Source organism: Oncorhynchus keta, chromosome 2 (assembly GCF_023373465.1).
Source record: "Oncorhynchus keta strain PuntledgeMale-10-30-2019 chromosome 2, Oket_V2, whole genome shotgun sequence".
Lineage (NCBI taxonomy): Eukaryota > Metazoa > Chordata > Actinopteri > Salmoniformes > Salmonidae > Oncorhynchus > Oncorhynchus keta.
The window spans coordinates 55,735,565-55,753,553 of record NC_068422.1 but is presented as its reverse complement, the minus strand read 5'-3'; the positions used below and the strand labels follow the sequence as shown (position 1 = coordinate 55,753,553).

The following is a 17,989-nucleotide window of genomic DNA, read 5'->3' as shown; positions in this document are numbered from 1 at the left end:
GGGGTTTTAGGCTGGGTTTCTGTACAGCACTTTGAGATATCAGCTGATGTACGAAGGGCTTTATAAATACATTTTATTTGAAGATTGGATTCTTTCATTGTAAACCAAATCTACAACAAACTATATATATATATATATATATATAGTGCCTTGCGAAAGTATTCGGCCCCCTTGAACTTTGCGACCTTTTGCCACATTTCAGGCTTCAAACATAAAGATATAAAACTGTATTTTTTTGTGAAGAATCAACAACAAGTGGGACACAATCATGAAGTGGAATGACATTTATTGGATATTTCAAACTTTCTTAACAAATCAAAAACTGAAAAATTGGGCGTGCAAAATGATTCAGCCCCCTTAAGTTAATACTTTGTAGCGCCACCTTTTGCTGTGATTACAGCTGTAAGTCGCTTGGGGTATGTCTCTATCAGTTTTGCACATCGAGAGACTGACATTTTTTCCCATTCCTCCTTGCAAAACAGCTCGAGCTCAGTGAGGTTGGATGGAGAGCATTTGTGAACAGCAGTTTTCAGTTCTTTTCACAGATTCTCGATTGGATTCAGGTCTGGACTTTGACTTGGCCATTCTAACACCTGGATATGTTTATTTTTGAACCATTCCATTGTAGATTTTGCTTTATGTTTTGGATCATTGTCTTGTTGGAAGACAAATCTCCGTCCCAGTCTCAGGTCTTTTGCAGACTCCATCAGGTTTTCTTCCAGAATAGTCCTGTATTTGGCTCCATCCATCTTCCCATCAAATTTAACCATCTTCCCTGTCCCTGCTGAAGAAAATCAGGCCCAAACCATGATGCTGCCACCACCATGTTTGACAGTGGGGATAGTGTGTTCAGAGCGGTGTTGCTTTTACGCCAAGCATAACGTTTTGCATTGTTGCCAAAAAGTTCAATTTTGGTCTCATCTGACCAGAGCACCTTCTTCCACATGTTTGGTGTGTCTCCCAGGTGGCTTGTGGCAAACTTTAAACGACACTTTTTATGGATATCTTTAAGAAATGGCTTTCTTCTTGCCACTCTTCCATAAAGGCCAGATTTGTGCAATATACGACTGATTGTTGTCCCATGGACAGAGTCTCCCACCTCAGCTGTAGATCTCTGCAGTTCATCCAGAGTGATCATGGGCCTCTTGGCTGCATCTCTGATCAGTCTTCTCCTTGCATGAGCTGAAAGTTTAGAGGGACGGCCAGGTCTTGGTAGATTTGCAGTGGTCTGATACTCCTTACATTTCAATATTATCGCTTGCACAGTGCTCCTTGGGATGTTTAAAGCTTGGGAAATCTTTTTGTATCCAAATCCGGCTTTAAACTTCTTCACAACAGTATCTCGGACCTGCCTGGTGTGTTCCTTGTTCTTCATGATGCTCTCTGCGCTTTTAAGGTACCTCTGAGACTATCACAGTGCAGGTGCATTTATACGGAGACTTGATTACACACAGGTGGATTGTATTTATCATCATTAGTCATTTAGGTTAACATTGGATCATTCAGAGATCCTCACTGAACTTCTGGAGAGAGTTTGCTGCACTGAAAGTAAAGGGGCTGAATAATTTTGCACACCCAATTTTTCAGTTTTTGATTTGTTAAAAAAGTTTGAAATATCCAATAAATGTCGTTCCACTTCATGATTGTGTCCCACTTGTTGTTGATTCTTCACAAAAAAATACAGTTTTATATCTTTATGTTTGAAGCCTGAAATGTGGCAAAAAGTCGCAAAGTTCAAGGGGGCCGAATACTTTCGCAAGGCACTGTATATATAAAACAACATTCTATAGTTTGAATGATTAGTGTTTGCAGCTGAACACATTCCTCACTTGAATACCATGTAAAGCGATGTGCTGGACAATTACACGTCTTTGTTACGTTCTGACCTTAGATCCTTTTTTATGTCTCTGTTTTAGTTTGGTCAGGGCGTGAGATGGGGTGGGCATTCTATGTTTTCTATTTCTATGTGTTTGGCCTGGTATGGTTCCCAATCAGAGGCAGCTGGCAATCGTTGTCTCTGATTGAGAACCATACTTAGGTAGCATGTTCCCACCTGGTGTTTGTGGGTAGTTATTTTCTGTTTAGTGTGTTTTGACACTGACGGAGCTGTTTTAGTTGTTTCTTTTGTTCCTTGTTGTATTTAGTGTTCAGTTTATTAAAATAATGATGAACACTTCCCACGCTGCATCTTGGTCCTCACCTTCTTCCACCAACAGTTGTTACAGAACTACCCACCACAACCGGACCAATCAGCGTGGTAACCAGGAGCAGAGGGTTCTGGAGTCTATCACTAGGAGAAATTAACATTGGATAACAGAAGAAGAAAACAAAAACAAAGCTCTGCTCTCTCAGGGTCTCTCTGGCATGTCCAAACTCAAATGGATAACCTTTGTCACAAGGAAACAGAGATTGTATTAGGTTAATTAATGGGCACATCTCTGAGCAACACTCACAACCTTCAAAAACATGCCACTTTGAGAGTAAATAAACACTGAAATCATGTGGTTATGATTAACTTGAATGATATAATGAGAACAAGAACAGTCAGATGTTGTAGATATTTTTTATATTGGTGTTTTTGTTCTGTAGATGTAGCAGTCACTTTGCTATAATTTAAATCAGAGCAACATCCTTGGGGCAGGGTAAGTGAGCCCATTCTTTCTAGAGACACATTTTTGCAACTGATAAGAGTACACAGATTGGATACAGTGGTATTTCTGGCCTGGCTGTGGCCTGAGGGACAACTTGGACAAAGTCAATGGAAAAATGTATCGGCTATGTATAAGGGGCCTGCCATGCCAAATTATGTTCCCAGGCCAAAAAGTGTACCCCTCTGCGTCACAATGGGATTCAATAAACTGTGTTTCCGTCCGTTGCTATATCAATGGTGTGATGACCTAATGATTAGAATTTTGGAGATCATTACAGCCTAAATTGTTATTTTCATCATCGCTATGCAAACAAGGCTGATTTCCATGACAATTTCGCTGTTTTAACAAGTTTTGTTACGCTAATAAAATGAAAACATTACTTCAAACTACTTTTGGGTACCTTGTTAAGATTATAACATGAAATCCATGTCTTAAATGTTGCTATGTTTCGGGAAATGACAAAGAAAAAGTTATCTACTTGACACACTTGTTACTGACCGTACAGATAAGTCAGATAATTTCCACTCATATGCAAATCCATTTGATTCATACACTGGCTTGTCTGGCTGTCATGTTTTTATTTTAACCTACCCGTCCCTTATCTACACTGAACTAATATAATTTCAGTAGTCCTCTATTAGAAAAAAAAATGTATCCTATCTCGTATAGCTCATTAATACACCCTTGTGGTTGAATATATGTGTATCTATTGTAGGTCCCAGGATACAACAATGAATAATTTGGAACAAATAAATACAGTCAAAGGAAACCTTACAATTAACCAACCTGGCAATATTTAATATTTTAATACATAAATGTTCATATTTTTTGGTACAGTTGTGTCAGTAATTTATTTTCTGATTTTTTGTACATTCACATGGCAATCATAGACTAAAATACTGAATTCTGGAGTGTGGAATATAGAGGAGGTGGTTGCTGTGTGGGTGGGAGGTCCTGCTGGTCACTTCAACAGGCAGCCAGTCTTGGAAGGGGAAATTGAAGAGGGAGACTGCAAAGTCTGGGCACTGCTGCTCACTTTGAGTTTTTGCAGTGCTAGTGTTTTTAGTTCATCTTTGCATCTCACATATTACATGCCCAGTATGATAGAGCCAGAAAAATATCAGTGTTAGGGAAACTAAAACTAGCTTCAGGTTATTTTGTGTGCAAATGCAAATAGTTATTTTCTGAGATTTTTTATATTCACTTTAACAGATGGTGACCCCAGCTAGGAGTGAAAGAACAGCGAGGTTTCGCAGGTCTCGCCTTCCTTTCGTTCTTCTTCCAAACCAAGTAGTTTGCTTGGATGTCGTAGCACTTGCTCCTGTGCTTGATTCTGGTCCGGTAGCTCTCCTTCTGTTTCTCCTGCGCCTTGTTGATGTTCAGTCCACCTTGACTGATAACAGGAATACATGCAATTATACTTCATATTACAAATACATTTCTCACATATCTCTTGGAGGACGAGAAAATAAATTAACAGCAATCATTTTAACCTGGTCAAAAACCTCCACATCCTTCTTAGTCCGTGCCTGAAGGTGGTCCTCGAAGGCATTCTAATCTGATTTGACAACTTCCACCACATCAGCTGGGGTTTCAGTGATCTGAAAGTACGTTATACAAAAATAGCAATAGACAAAACAACACTAAGTCAATCACACATTTGAAAGACTATATGCAATAATTGTACATAAAAAATGTAATTGCATTGTTTACCTCAGTCAACAGCTGCGGCTCCTGTCCGTACTCGGTGGAGGCCTGGATGCTGCTGTTGTGTGCAAAGAGAATTACCTTCAGGTTGTTTGCCCACCCTTCCTGGTACCAATCAAGGGACTTGCCCATGGCAGTCTTGAGGGTTTGGTTTGTCAATTCACCAAACTTGGAGGGGGTAGGAAAGCAATATCTATTGACAATCTAAGATATTGAAATATGTCTGATTATGTACCATGGGAAAACAAAAATAAATTGTAACAAATAAATAAAACAAACCATTGTGCTCCCAAAGTTGATTTCTTCAAACCAAGCTGCTTACCTATTGCAGAGTCTTCACAGCCTGGTGCAGGTCTACAATTTTGTTTCTGGTGTCCTTTGACAGCTCTTTGGTCTTGGCCATAGTGGAGTTTGGAGTGTGACTGTTTGAGGTTGTGGACAGGTGTCTTTTATACTGATAACAAGTTCAAACAGGTGCCATTAATACAGGTAACGAGTGGAGGACAGAGGAGCCTCTTAAAGAAGAAGTTACAGGTCTGTGAGAGCCAGAAATCTTGCTTGTTTGTAGGTGACCAAATACTTATTTTCCACCATAATTTGCAAATAAATTCATTAAAAATCCTACAATGTGATTTTCTGGATTTTTTTCCTTCTCATTTTATGTGTCATAGCTGAAGTGTACCTATGATGAAAATTACAGGCCTCTCATCTTTTTAAGTGGGAGAACTTGCACAATTGGTGGCTGACTAAATACGTTTTTTCCCCACTGTAAGTACAGCAGCTAGCAACGTCAACAGCTTAAATTATTTCTTCCTATTCAATATTTTCTTATTTAAAGACAAATATATGGTAAAGAAAGCGTGTTCTCTTTTCGGTCCTCTGAAGCAGCACGTAGTCAGCAGGTTGTCACCGTCAAAAACAGCATTCTTGGAGAGCAATTCTGAGGTAATAATTTTGCGAGGACTGAGCGAGTGTTTATGAAGTGAAATAGAACTAGAACTGCCCTCATACTCCTTCCTTCGTGACCGCTACGAGTAAAAATAGAGCCAACCAGCATAGCAACAGACGCTTTGGTTAATGACATAATCCGGTCAGTGTTTTTTGCTAATTCTAGCAACAGCCCTAGCAACAGAAGCTGGAACTCATCGAATTTCATGAACTGTGCCCTCATCAAGCTGAGTCTAATGAAAAGGAATGTGACATCATGGGGCAGTTTCAGCAGGTAGTTCATCAACATGATGTTTGTGGTCTGATAAGCAGTGTTGCCAACTCATTTTCAGAGTAAATTGCAGGTAGGTTGATGTGTTGCTAAAAGTTGCGTAAAAGATGTTTTGATGTCATTGCGTGAAACTGCGTCATCACGTAGAATACACAGTAAAGTTACTGAAATTGACTGGCCATCTCAGAGAAAATGAGGTTCAGGTACAGACTCCCACTCCTTTCTGTACATCTGTACATCTTTTGATTGATGTTATGAGTTCTGTTCAAGATCAAAACATTCGTGACCAACTATATTAATTGGTTTTGGCTCGTCGAACCTGTACTACTACTGCTGCAGTCAGCCAACAATGATTTGCAATTTGCTGAAATTGCTGCTGGCCTGCTGCTTCCTGTGCGCGAGCTGAGTGCCCTGCTGCTGACGTCACTCACAATGCACTTTCGCAGCCAGGCACGTGTGTTGTGACTGAGTGTGTGACAGAGAAAATCGTTTTTGTCATTTAGAGGGAAAATGTGTGCATTATAGCGTTTGAGTCACTTTTCAAAAGTTGCTAAAAGTTCAAAATACATTTTTAAAAGTTGTTAAAAATGTTGCCAGGGTAGTCTGAAAAGTTTCTAAATCTAGCAACAAAATTGCTAAATTGGCATCACTGCTGAGAAGTCCTCACTGAGCTCTGTTCTCACTTGTATGCGCTCGCAATCAAGCACAGAAAATGAAAGTACAAACATCATAGAAGTGTATATAGTACAAATGTTCCTTAACGGCAACAAAGCCATTATGGTAAAATATTAATCTCACAATTGATTTTATATGTTTATTTCATACACAGAGGTATAATATAAATATAGATATATTGTGCTATTTATTTCAAAATTGGCAAGACATCATTTGTGTTGAACAGTTCAGGTCGACCTTGACTGGTTAATGCAGTTTTAGCAGACACAAAACAGTCAAGATTGGGGGCAATTACATTTTCAGTCAGTCATTTTACTGAACACATCAAATTGAAAAGTGCCTTTTTTTCCATTGGGATATTTGAATTTGTGAATTTAATTTCAATGAATCTCCTGGACAGACCGGTAGTTAAATGGAATTGACCCCAACCATACATACAGTGTCCCCATAAATATGATACTGAAAAAAAGAAAACACATCTGCACCAATGCAGAAATTGCATAATAGTCCATATCCAACATAATTATTGTTATTCAAACAAACAAAATAACAAACCGGACAGTTTCACAGTGTATGAATGAACAGAGAGTCATGGTGTGTTAATGTTATTATTTTTCACATGCTCTTGGGTGGGCTCCTTCAGTGAGAGTCAGAAAGTAAAGTATTGGGCGAAGAAACTCCTTTTGTTCCTCCGATTCGTTTGGTTCCATGGTTGCCTTGTCAGTCTCAGGAAGGCTGCATAAGAAGGTTGAAATGACAGCAGTTACACAATGCCAAACACAACAACAAAAGGTTTCAAAGAGCCAACACAGAGTTTAATGAACACACTCAACATACAGTACACATTCCAGAATGCAATGCAGCTACATAAAGAGGCTGCATATAGTCTTCATAACACTAAAAGTGCATTGCCTCAAACCCTTTGGCTCTCTTGATCCAAAAATCAGTTACTTCACCGTTCCACAATATTGTCCTTAAGTATTTTCAAAATGTAGTTTCTTATTTCTCAGTGATGGTGCGAATCAAAGCCAGACAGCATTCCCTCTTAACAATAGCTATTAGAGTAATGATTTAATTCTAAATATGACGTGTGGCACTGCCTTTTCTTTGTGTCCGACATTTTATTTCTATAAAAAAATTAAAACATTTTAACAACCCAATATTCCCATCATGGACATTTTATTATTTGTTTCATTCTGTGTTGTTACAGGATTCAACCCACATAATGCATAGTACATTTAATAAAAATAATAATTGACCTCAAAAGGCACAAATCGCTCAGCACTAATTGAAGCTTTGGTTGTTATGTACAGTGCCTTCAGAAAGTATTGAAACCCCTTGACTTTCTCCATATTTTATTATGTTACTGAATAAAAAAAATGCATATCAAAAAATAATTCTTACCCCTCTACACACAATACACCAAAGTCAAAACATGTTTTTTGAAAACTTTGCAACGTTACTGAAATTAAAATACAGAAATATCTAATTTATATAAATATTCACACCTAGAATCACCTTTGGCAGCGATCACAGCTGTGAGTCTTTCTGGGTTAGTCGCTAAGCGCTTTGCACACCTGGATTGTACAATTTTTTTTTTTTTTTTTTTTAATTCTTCAAGCTCTGTCTAGTTGGTTGTTGCTAGACAGCCATTTTAAAGTCAAGACTGTAACTTGGCAACTCAGGAACATTCAATGCCATCTTGGTAAGCAACTCCAGTGCATATTTTTCCTTGTGTTTTAGGTAATATTTCTGCTGAAAGATGAATTTGTCTCCCAGTGTCTGGTGGAAAGCAGACAACCTGGTTTTTCGCTCGAATTTTGCCTGTGCTAAGCTCTATTCAGTTTGTTTTTATTTAAAAAACCTCCCTAGTTCTTGCCGATGACAAGCATACTCATAACATGATGCAGCCACCACCGTGCTTGAAAATATGGACAACGACCCAACACATCTTTGGACACTGTGTTAACTAACCTCCAGACGAGCTTCAATACCATACAACTCTCCTTCCGTGGCCTCCAACTGCTCTTAAATGCAAGTAAAACTAAATGCATGCACATCAATTGATCGCTGCCCACACCTGCCCACCCATCCAGCATCACTACTCTGGACGGTTCTGACTTAGAATAAGTGGACAACTACAAATACCTAGGTGTCTGGTTAGACTGTAAACTCTCCTTCCAGACTCACATTAAGCATCTCTAATCCAAAATGAAATCCAGAATCATCTTCCTATTTCACAACAAAGCATTCTTCACTCATGCTGCCTAACATACCCTCGTAAAACGGACTATTCTACCGATCCTGGACTTCGGCAATGTCATTTACAAAATAGCCTCCAACACTCTACTCAGCAAATTGGATGCAGTCTATCACAGTGCCATCCGTTTTGTCACCAAATCCCCATATACTACCCACCACTGCGACCTGTATGCTCTCGTTGGCTGGTCCTCACTTCATATTCGTCGCCAAACCCACTGGCTCCAGGTCATCTATAAGTCTTTGCTAGGTAAAGCCCCGCCTTATCTCAGCTCACTGGTCACCATAGCAGCACCCACCCGTAGCACGAGCTCCAGCAGGTATATTTCACTGGTCACCCCCAAAGCCAATTCCTCCTTTGGCCGCCTTTCGTTCCAGTTCTCTACTGCCAATGAATGGAACGAACTGCAAAATCACTGAAGCTAGAGACTCATATCTCCCTCACTAACTTTAAACACCAGCTGTCAGAGCAGCTCACAGATCACTGCACCTGTACATAGCCCATCTGTAAATAGCCCATCCAACTACCTCATCCCCATATTATTGCACATTCATCTTCTGCACATCTATCAGTCCAGTGTTTAATTGCTATATTGTATTTATTTCACCACAATGGCCTATTTTATTGCCTTACCTCCCCTATCCTACCTCATTTGCACACACTGTATATAGACTTTTCTATTGTATTATTATTATTGTATTATTTTTATTATTGTAATATTGACTGTATGTTTGTTTATTCCATGTGTTGTTGTTTGTGACGTACTGCTTTGCTTCATCTTGGCCAGGTCGCAGTTGTAAATGAGAACTTGGTCTCAACGAGCCTACCTGGTTAAATAAAGGTGATATATATATATATATATATTTTTTTAAAAACACCTCCAGGCTGTAAGGGCTATTTGGAGAGTGATGAGTGATGGAGTGCGCCTGCTGCTGGGTTGTTGCCCTCCTACGGCCTCCTCCACGTCTCCTGATGTAATGGCCTGTCTCCTGGTAGCGCTACCATGCTCTGGACACTACGCTGACAGACATAGCAAACCTTCTTGCCACAGCTCGCATTGATGTGCCATCCTGGATGAGCTGCACTACCTGAGCCACTTGTGTGGGTTGTAGACTCCGTCTCATGCTACCACTAGAGTGAAAGCACCGCCAGCATTCAAAAGTGACCAAAACATCAGCCAGGAAGCATAGGAACTGTGGTCTGTGGTCCCCACCTGCAGAACCACTCCTTTATTGGGGGTGTCTTGCTAATTGCCTATAATTTCCACCTGTTGTCTATTCCATTTGCACAACAGCATGTGACATTTATTGTCAATCAGTGTTGCTTCCTAAGAGGACAGTTTGATTTCACAGAAGTGTGATTGACTTGGAGTTACATTGTGTTGTTTAAGTGTTCCCTTTATTTTTTTGAGCAGTGTGTGTATATATATATATATATATATATATATATATATATATATATATATATATATGATCAAATGACTCTTGTGAAGTAGTGACGGGAACCATCTGCTTAGTTTCCTGGAACAAGTTATAAAAAAAGATCAGTGTCGTTACCCTTGCAAGTGGAGGGTGCCGGATTACTGAAAAGAGGTGCCAATAATTTGGACCCCTATCTTTTTGAGAGAACAAAAATAAAAATTCTCTAAGCAATTGTATTAGTATAAAATAATATAATCTAACCCCCCCTTTTTTATATACATACAATATAGGTATTTTTTGTTCATTTTTTATCAAGGGTGCCAATAATTTTGGACATGACTGTATATTATGTACCTATGTACGTTATATTAAATATCAACCTTAAAGCAAAAAACGTATCAGTTGTGGATCGGTTGTGTACAACAATTTTATGGATGCTTTTTGGTATCCATACCAGATTCAATCAGTATATTGTTGATCAGAATATAGGTGATTCTAATTGAATTAGTATAAACTGAGCAGGTGTTCAGTGGATAACTAACCTTGATGAGAGGGTTAATGACTCCAACATTAGGACTGGTGTTGAACACTTTGTTGAAGCCAGTCTCTCTGTTGACCAGCTCCAGCTGATAGAACTTCTTGTCATCCTACAAAAAAAACAGGAAAGACTGATCAGTTCATGTCTGTAACAGAACGACCACTTTGGAAACAAGTATTTAAATTACTGCTTTGAAGTAGGGAACCAATGGACATCTTGTTGTATTATTTCATACCCAAATAAATCAAATTCAACATGTGAGTCAGAGGACTGACACTAAGGTCCCAATTTAAGCCAATAAAATAAATGCCAACTGTAGGTTCACTTAGAATATTTCTGCTGTATTTTATAGTAAAGCTGTTCCTCTGGCACAGGATATATTGGATATTGACAGGAATCCATGCCACACCTATCCTTAAAATACAGTGTTAACATTCTGAGTTAACCCTCAGTGAGGATTTCCTTTATCTGCAACTGATTGAATTGAGTTAGGGCCCTTAAGTGTTTGCATCAGTACAATGTTTTGTATCATTCACAGGGAATAAAACCTTGAAGTTGGAATGTTGGTAAAATCATTAGAAGTCCACTAAAAGGAGGAAATCTTAAGGTAAAGTATATATAAACTTAAAGAGAGTTTAATGATTTCAGTGTTCTTTTTTGTTTATTTTACTCCCTTATGACCATAGCAGGTGCAAACACTTAAAACAATTCCCTCTGATTTGTAGCTAGATGGTAGATATTCAAATTCTAAAACTTTAGTCAAGAAATCCTATAGTCACATCTTGGCCACAAATTCTGAGTGGGTATTTTTATATTTTTTTGCTGTGTACATGAAGCATGGAATTCAGACATTACATACATTGAAATAAATCACAAGGGATAATAAAAATCCATGAAATCATGGCATACAATCAAAGAATGTCAGTGCTTGTTCATGGTTTGAAGGTCTCATTATGAGTGTCAGTGAGAGGGCATTTGTTTAGAGAGTGATGGAGCTAGCAGGGAGAATCAAGTTGGAGTCTCTTAGGCTTTTGTGCTACCTGTAGTTGGTTCCCAAAATGATTCTGGTAGGTTCAGAAACTACCGCTGCAGTCCAATTCTCTCCCTTTCTCAATGAAGTGTGCACCCATTCACTCTCCCTCATGGACTCAATAGCATTGGATAGGTGTGTACATGGGCTAGATACAGTTGAAGTCAGAAGTTCACATACACCTTTGCCAAAGCATTTAAACTCAGTTTTTCACAATTCCTGACATTTAATCCGAGTAAAAATTCCCCATCTTAGGTCAGTTAGCATCACAACTTTATTTGAAGAATGTGAAATGTCAGAATAATAGTAGAGTGAATTCATTTCAGCTTTTTTTTCCTTTCATCACATTTCCAGTGGGACAGAAGTTTACATACACTCAATTAGTATTTGGTAGCATTGTCATTAAATTGTTGAACTTCGGTCAAACATTTCAGGTAGCCTTCCACAAGCGTCCCACAATAAGTTGGGTAAATTTTGGCCCATTCCTCCTGACAGAGCTGGTGTAACTGAGTCAGGTTTGTAGGCCTCCTTACTCACATGCTTTTTCAGTTCTTCCCACAAATTTTCTATAGGATTGAGGTCAGGGCTTTGTGATGGCCACTCCAATACCTTGACTTGTTGTCCTTAAGCCATTTTGCCACATCTTTGGAAGTATGCTTGGGGTCATTGTCCATTTGGAAGACCCATTTGCGACCAAGCTTTAACTTCCTGACTGATGTCTTGAGATGTTGCTTCAATACAACCACACAATTTTCCCAGCTCATGATGGCATCTATTTTGTGAATTGCATCAGTCCCTCCTGCAGCAAAGCACCCCCACAACATGTTGCTGCCACCCCCGTGCTTCACGGTTGGGATGGTGTTCTTCGGCTTGCAAGACTCACCCTTTTTCCTCCAAACGATGCTCATTATGGCCAAACAGTTCAATTTTTGTTATATCAGACCAGAGGACATTTCTCCAAAAAGTACGACCTTTGACCCATGTGCAGTTGCAAACTGTAGTCTGGCTTTTTCATGGCGGTTTTGGGGCAGTGGCTTCTTCCTCGCTAAGCAGCCTTTCAGGTTATGTCAATATAGGACTCGTTTTACTGTGGATATAGATACTTTTGTACCTGTTTCTTCCAGCATCTTCACAAGGTCCTTTGCTGTTGTTCTGGGATTGATTGCACATTTCGCACCAAAGTATGTCCATCTCTAGGAGACAGAACACATCTCCTTCCTGAGCGTTATGACGGCTGCGTGGTCCATGGTGTTTATACTTGCTTGCTATTGCTTGTACAGATGAACGTGGTACCTTCAGGCATTTGGAAATTGCTCCCAGGGATGAAACAGACTTGTGGAGGTCTACAATTTTCTACTTTTTTTCTGATTTCTTTTGATTTTCCCATTGTGTCAGGCACTGAGTTTGAAGGTAGGCCTTGAAATACATCCACAGGTACACCTCCAATTGACTCAAATTATGTAAATTAGCCATCAGAAGCTTCTTAAACCATGACATCATTTTCTGGAATTTTCCAAGCTGTTTAAAGGCACAGTCAGTGTATGTAAACTTCTGACCCACTGGAATTGTGATACAGTGAATTATAAGTTAAATAATCTGTCTGTAAACACTTGTTGGATAAATTACTTGTGTCATGCACAAAGTAGATGTCCTAATTGACTTGCAAAAACTATAGTTTGTTAACAAGAAATTTGTGGAGTGGTTGAAAAACTAGTTTTAATGACTCCAACCTAAGTGTATGTAAACATCCGACTTCAACTGTATGTATTTCTTACACCATGCTTTAAATCCATGCGGGGGAGTGAACGAGGGTGAGAACTGTCAAGTAAAGATTTATAAAGATTCTGTCATATACGATTTCAGGACCATTCATGACTACGGACATTTGTTTTTCCAGACCATGTGATCTAACCAAGGACCTAGTTATTGTTATAGTTGACTATTTAAGCAATAAGGCATGAGGGGGTGTGGTATATGGCCAATATACCACGGCTAGGGGCTGTTCTTAAGCATGACGCAATGCAGAGTGCCTGGATACAGGCCTTAACCGTGGTATATTGGCCAAAAACCACACACCCGAGGTGCCTTATTGCGATTATAAACTGGTTATCAACATAAGTAGAGCAGTAAAAATCGATGTTTTGTCATACCCGTGGTATACGGTCTGACATACCATGGCTGTCAGCCAATCAAATCAGCATACAGTATATACAACTTAGGGCCTATCAGGACATATTTCATTGTGGACAATTAGGTAATATTCGGCTGAGACCTTGATCAATGAGATATCCACCCACTCAAGTAAACAGGGAAAAGTTTGTGCTTAATCATATTCATTAACTTAAATTTTTGGTTGAGTTAGAGATGTGAATCCAACACATTATTTGTTGACCTGTCGTCAAGTTAGTATTCACTGTATTGCAAAAGTTGTACTGAATTGTTTGGTTGTCAACAAACCACATATCAACATTTGAAGGAGATGTACTGTATCTACTGATTGGATAGTTCAATCTATGCCACCCACGTGGTCCTATTCTTTAACCTTCGAGTTTTGGTTGAGTTGGAGACATGAATCCAACATGTTAATTGTTAACTGCTATTTAGGCCGGGACTCAATCTGATACGCATTATAGCGCCCTTGACATTTAAAGGTAATTTCCATTGCATTTACTGTGAATGAGATCTCCATGAATGTCAGGGAAAATGCCTTTAAAATCCAAATAGTCGATTGTACAACACGCTGTGCTATAAATTAAATTGTGGCCTTACTGTATTGCAAAAGTGATATCGAATTGTTTTTGGTTGTCAATAAAACCAAATATTAACATTTGAAGGAGATGTATCTACTACTACTACTGGTTTAGTACTATTCTTTATTAGTTTCCAACTTCTAGGAATATTTTAATCCACATAACCCCAATATTTCACCATCATTGTAAAGCCCTAGTTCTTTGTTGCTTTGGGAAAGTAAATTCTGAAGATTTTTACTTAATTTAATGTGATTTTTAATTAATTTACATTTGTCACTCAAGTTTAGATGTAATCCGTAGTAAGGGGAATCAGTGCCACTGGCCGCCATAGTTGTTTTTGTTGCAGAGCTGAGGAGCGTCACCCAGCATGGTAAAATTAATTGCAGTCCATATCTTCTCTTCTATCGCGGGGGATTCAATGATGTCCAAGGGGGGAAAAAACGTGTTTGTTGCTGTAATATCGCAAACGGACGTGGCAATTTCACCATTAAGGGGAAGGGGACACCGAGTAAGTTCCATAACTGTATCCATTCAACTGAAATGTGTCTTCTGCATTTAACTCAACCCCTCTGAATTAGAGAGGTGCGGGGGGCTGCCTTAATCGACGTCCAGGTCAACGGTGCCCGTGGAGCAGTTTTTGTGGGGGTTAACTGCCTTGCTCAAGGGCAGAATGGCAAGTTTTTCCACCTTGCAGGCTCAGGGATTCTAATAAACAACCTTTTGGTTACTGTCACAGCGCTCTAACCGCTGGGATTCCAGCTTTAAGGTCAACCCTGTAACATGAACTCTCGTATTCCTTTAAAATATATTTTTTGTCGAAACAAACATTGATCATCTAATAGCTGAATCAAGATGTAAAAGCAGTTGAGCTGGTTCTAATCTTTTTGCCATTTTCTGGTGTTTTGTGGTGGAAAACTGGGCCCATCTAGCATAACACGTCAACGCTGTTGCCCATACATAGATAAGCTGGAAATGTTTTAACAATTTCAACAACAAAGGGCACACAACAACTTTCTATTTCCTTTGTCACAAGGGGAGATTAAATCTAAGATAACAATCGTCAACCCTGTCAGTTTAAGTCACTTTTTTAAAATGTATTTTTTATTTTACCTCTTGAGATGGAAAAATATGTTTGTTATGAAGTTGAACATGTGCTCTTTGTGACAGAATGTTAAAATGAGGTGAAATTGTTATATTTGACAAAATTAAAGGACCCAAAAGTTACTTGTGGAATAAAAAAATAAAATAATGTCCAGGGAACATACTTCCACAACAGCGCCCAACCAAATGGTAATTACTTTATGTTCCGTGAAGGTTTCTGGTTAGTTGACCAACCACCACCCATTCCCTGAGAATTACCTTTCTACTGAATTCTACTGTGTCAGGGGCAGATCTCAAAAATGGACTTGGGTAATGGCATACAACTATAATAGGATTAATTGGACGGTAGAAATGTCAATGTATCCCCTCATCAAATGTATTTAAAGTCACCAGTGAATTTGCTGTTTATTTTCCCCCCAATGTTCAAGTGAAACCTACGCCCTTGAGTTGACCACCCACCACCAGTTTCTTGACAAGGGCCTCTCGCTCTGTCACCATGTCCTTGAGCTCAGCAATGACCTGTAGGTCCTCATGACGACTCTCTCTGTTCCGAAACTTATCTTCTGTCCCCTCCAATCTAGACCAGGGTGACACATCAAAACATAAAATATGCATTAGATAACCATAAAAGTCTCAAATTGCCAAGTAGATGCCACACAGTACCTTGTATGGCATCTAGATGGCGCACACATTGAAAGTTATCTAAATCAAATGTATTTATATAGCCCTTCTTACATCAGCTGATATCTTAAAGTGCTGTACAGAAACCCAGCCTAAAACCACAAACAGCAAGCAATGCAGGTGTAGAAGCACTCAGGTGTGCAGGTGTAGAAGCATCTAAATTAGGTCACCATAGATGGCATTAAGTATGTAAGCAGAACAATGGGGGAGGATCTGTGTATCAACATTTCAACAGTGGCATAACATTCTAGCAAACGTCATCGGATAAATATAACATTTGATGTGAGATCACTGGCTTTTGATTGCTCTCTCACACACACACTCACACATACACACACCGTGCCCTTACAGTATCTGGAGGGCAGAGATCTTGTCCTTCAGTAGCTCCTGGGCTTTGTTGAAGTCTGAGAGCATGATCTGAGTTTCTCTATGGTGAACAGCACTCAGCTCCCCCAGCTCTCTCTCATGTCTCTTTGTCAGGTCCTGTTCATGAGCCCTGAGGCACAGAGAGAGAGACAGAGGTCGGTCACATATCCCCAGTGGCTGAATGTAAACAAAGCTTTGCAGCCAAACTATGTTAAAATGAGTCTCTGTACACTCTCCAGTCAATAACGATGAGTAAATAATTAAAGCAAGCTAAAAATAACAATAAGGCATTTATATAACAGGCACTCACTCCTATGAGATTTTTACCTCTCTTCCCATATCTAATCATGGAATTTATCCAAACACAACACTACTTTCCCCCAAATCCAAACTGCAATACAGTCTCTGCTTAACTGGTGGTGGATGTTGTAGAATTCAAGTGGAATAAAAGAGGGATGTGTATGTCAGTCACCTCCAAAAGATACACCTGCCATGTCCTGAGAAATGGGATTTTATTTATATCTTGAGTCTCTGTAGGACACGTCATACTGTAGGATGGCCACAATCACGTCAATCATTCTAGCCACAGAGCATAGCATTATGCCAGAGATAGAGATCTTCACTTATCTCAGGGTACATACAGTGCCTTGTGAAAGTATTCGGCCCCCTTGAACTTTGCGACCTTTTGCCACATTTCAGGCTTCAAAAAATTTATTTTTTTGTGAAGAATCAACAACAAGTGGGACACAATCATGAAGTGGAACGACATTTATTGGATATTTCAAACTTTTTTAACAAATCAAAAACTGAAAAATTGGCCGTGCAAAATTATTCAGCCCCCTTAAGTTAATACTTTGTAGCGCCACCTTTTGCTGCGATTACAGCTGTAAGTCGCTTGGGGTATGTCTCTATCAGTTTTGCACATCGAGAGACTGAAATTGTTTCCCATTCCTCCTTGCAAAACAGCTCGAGCTCAGTGAGGTTGGATGGAGAGCATGTGTGAACAGCAGTTTTCAGTTCTTTCCACAGATTCTCGATTGGATTCAGGTCTGGACTTTGACTTGGCCATTCTAACACCTGGATATGTTTATTTTTGAACCATTCCATTGTAGATTTTGCTTTATGTTTTGGATCATTGTCTTGTTGTAAGACAAATCTCTGTCCCAGTCTCAGGTCTTTTGCAGACTCCATCAGGTTTTCTTCCAGAATGGTCCTGTATTTGGCTTCATCCATCTTCCCATCAATTTTAACCATCTTCCCTGTCCCTGCTGAAGAAAAGCAGGCCCAAACCATGATGCTGCCACCACCATGTTTAACAGTGGGGATGGTGTGTTCAGGGTGATGAGCTGTGTTGCTTTTACACCAAACATAACATTTTGCATTGTTGCCAAAAACTTCAATTTTGGTTTCATCTGACCAGAGCACCTTCTTCCACATGTTTGGTGTGTCTCCTAGGTGGCTTGTGGCAAACTTTAAACAACACTTTTTATGGATATCTTTAACCTCTTAAGCGCACCCGACACGCAGGCGTGCCATCTAGCCATCTGGAAATGCAAATGCGCTACGCTAAATGCTAATAGCACTCGTTAA

General features: G+C 39.4%; 1 protein-coding gene and 1 long non-coding RNA gene across 4 annotated transcripts in view; both read right to left on the bottom strand.

Moving 5' to 3' along the window:
* Positions 1-3,428: 3,428 nt before the first annotated feature.
* LOC118362700 (uncharacterized) lies at positions 3,429-5,464 on the bottom strand. Its single transcript, XR_004821253.2, has 4 exons — positions 4,681-5,464; positions 4,365-4,416; positions 4,145-4,252; positions 3,429-4,044 (listed from the first exon to the last, which is right to left on the bottom strand). It is a non-coding gene; the product is annotated as an uncharacterized LOC118362700 (long non-coding RNA).
* A 913-nt stretch (positions 5,465-6,377) lies between these two features.
* Positions 6,378-17,989, bottom strand: part of fam184aa (family with sequence similarity 184 member Aa) — an 80,703-nt gene continuing 69,091 nt past the window's right edge. For 2 of the 3 annotated variants that reach the window (XM_035800816.2, XM_035800800.2), the window contains exons 14-17: positions 16,383-16,529; positions 15,791-15,929; positions 10,476-10,580; positions 6,378-6,987 (exon numbers count right to left, since the gene is read on the bottom strand). In XM_035800816.2, the coding sequence (XP_035656709.1) occupies positions 6,979-6,987; positions 10,476-10,580; positions 15,791-15,929; positions 16,383-16,529 (400 nt within the window). In that variant the 3' untranslated portion in view covers positions 6,378-6,978. The remainder of the gene's footprint in view (positions 6,988-10,475; positions 10,581-15,790; positions 15,930-16,382; positions 16,530-17,989) is intronic. The other variant, XM_035800807.2, reaches the window with a different exon arrangement.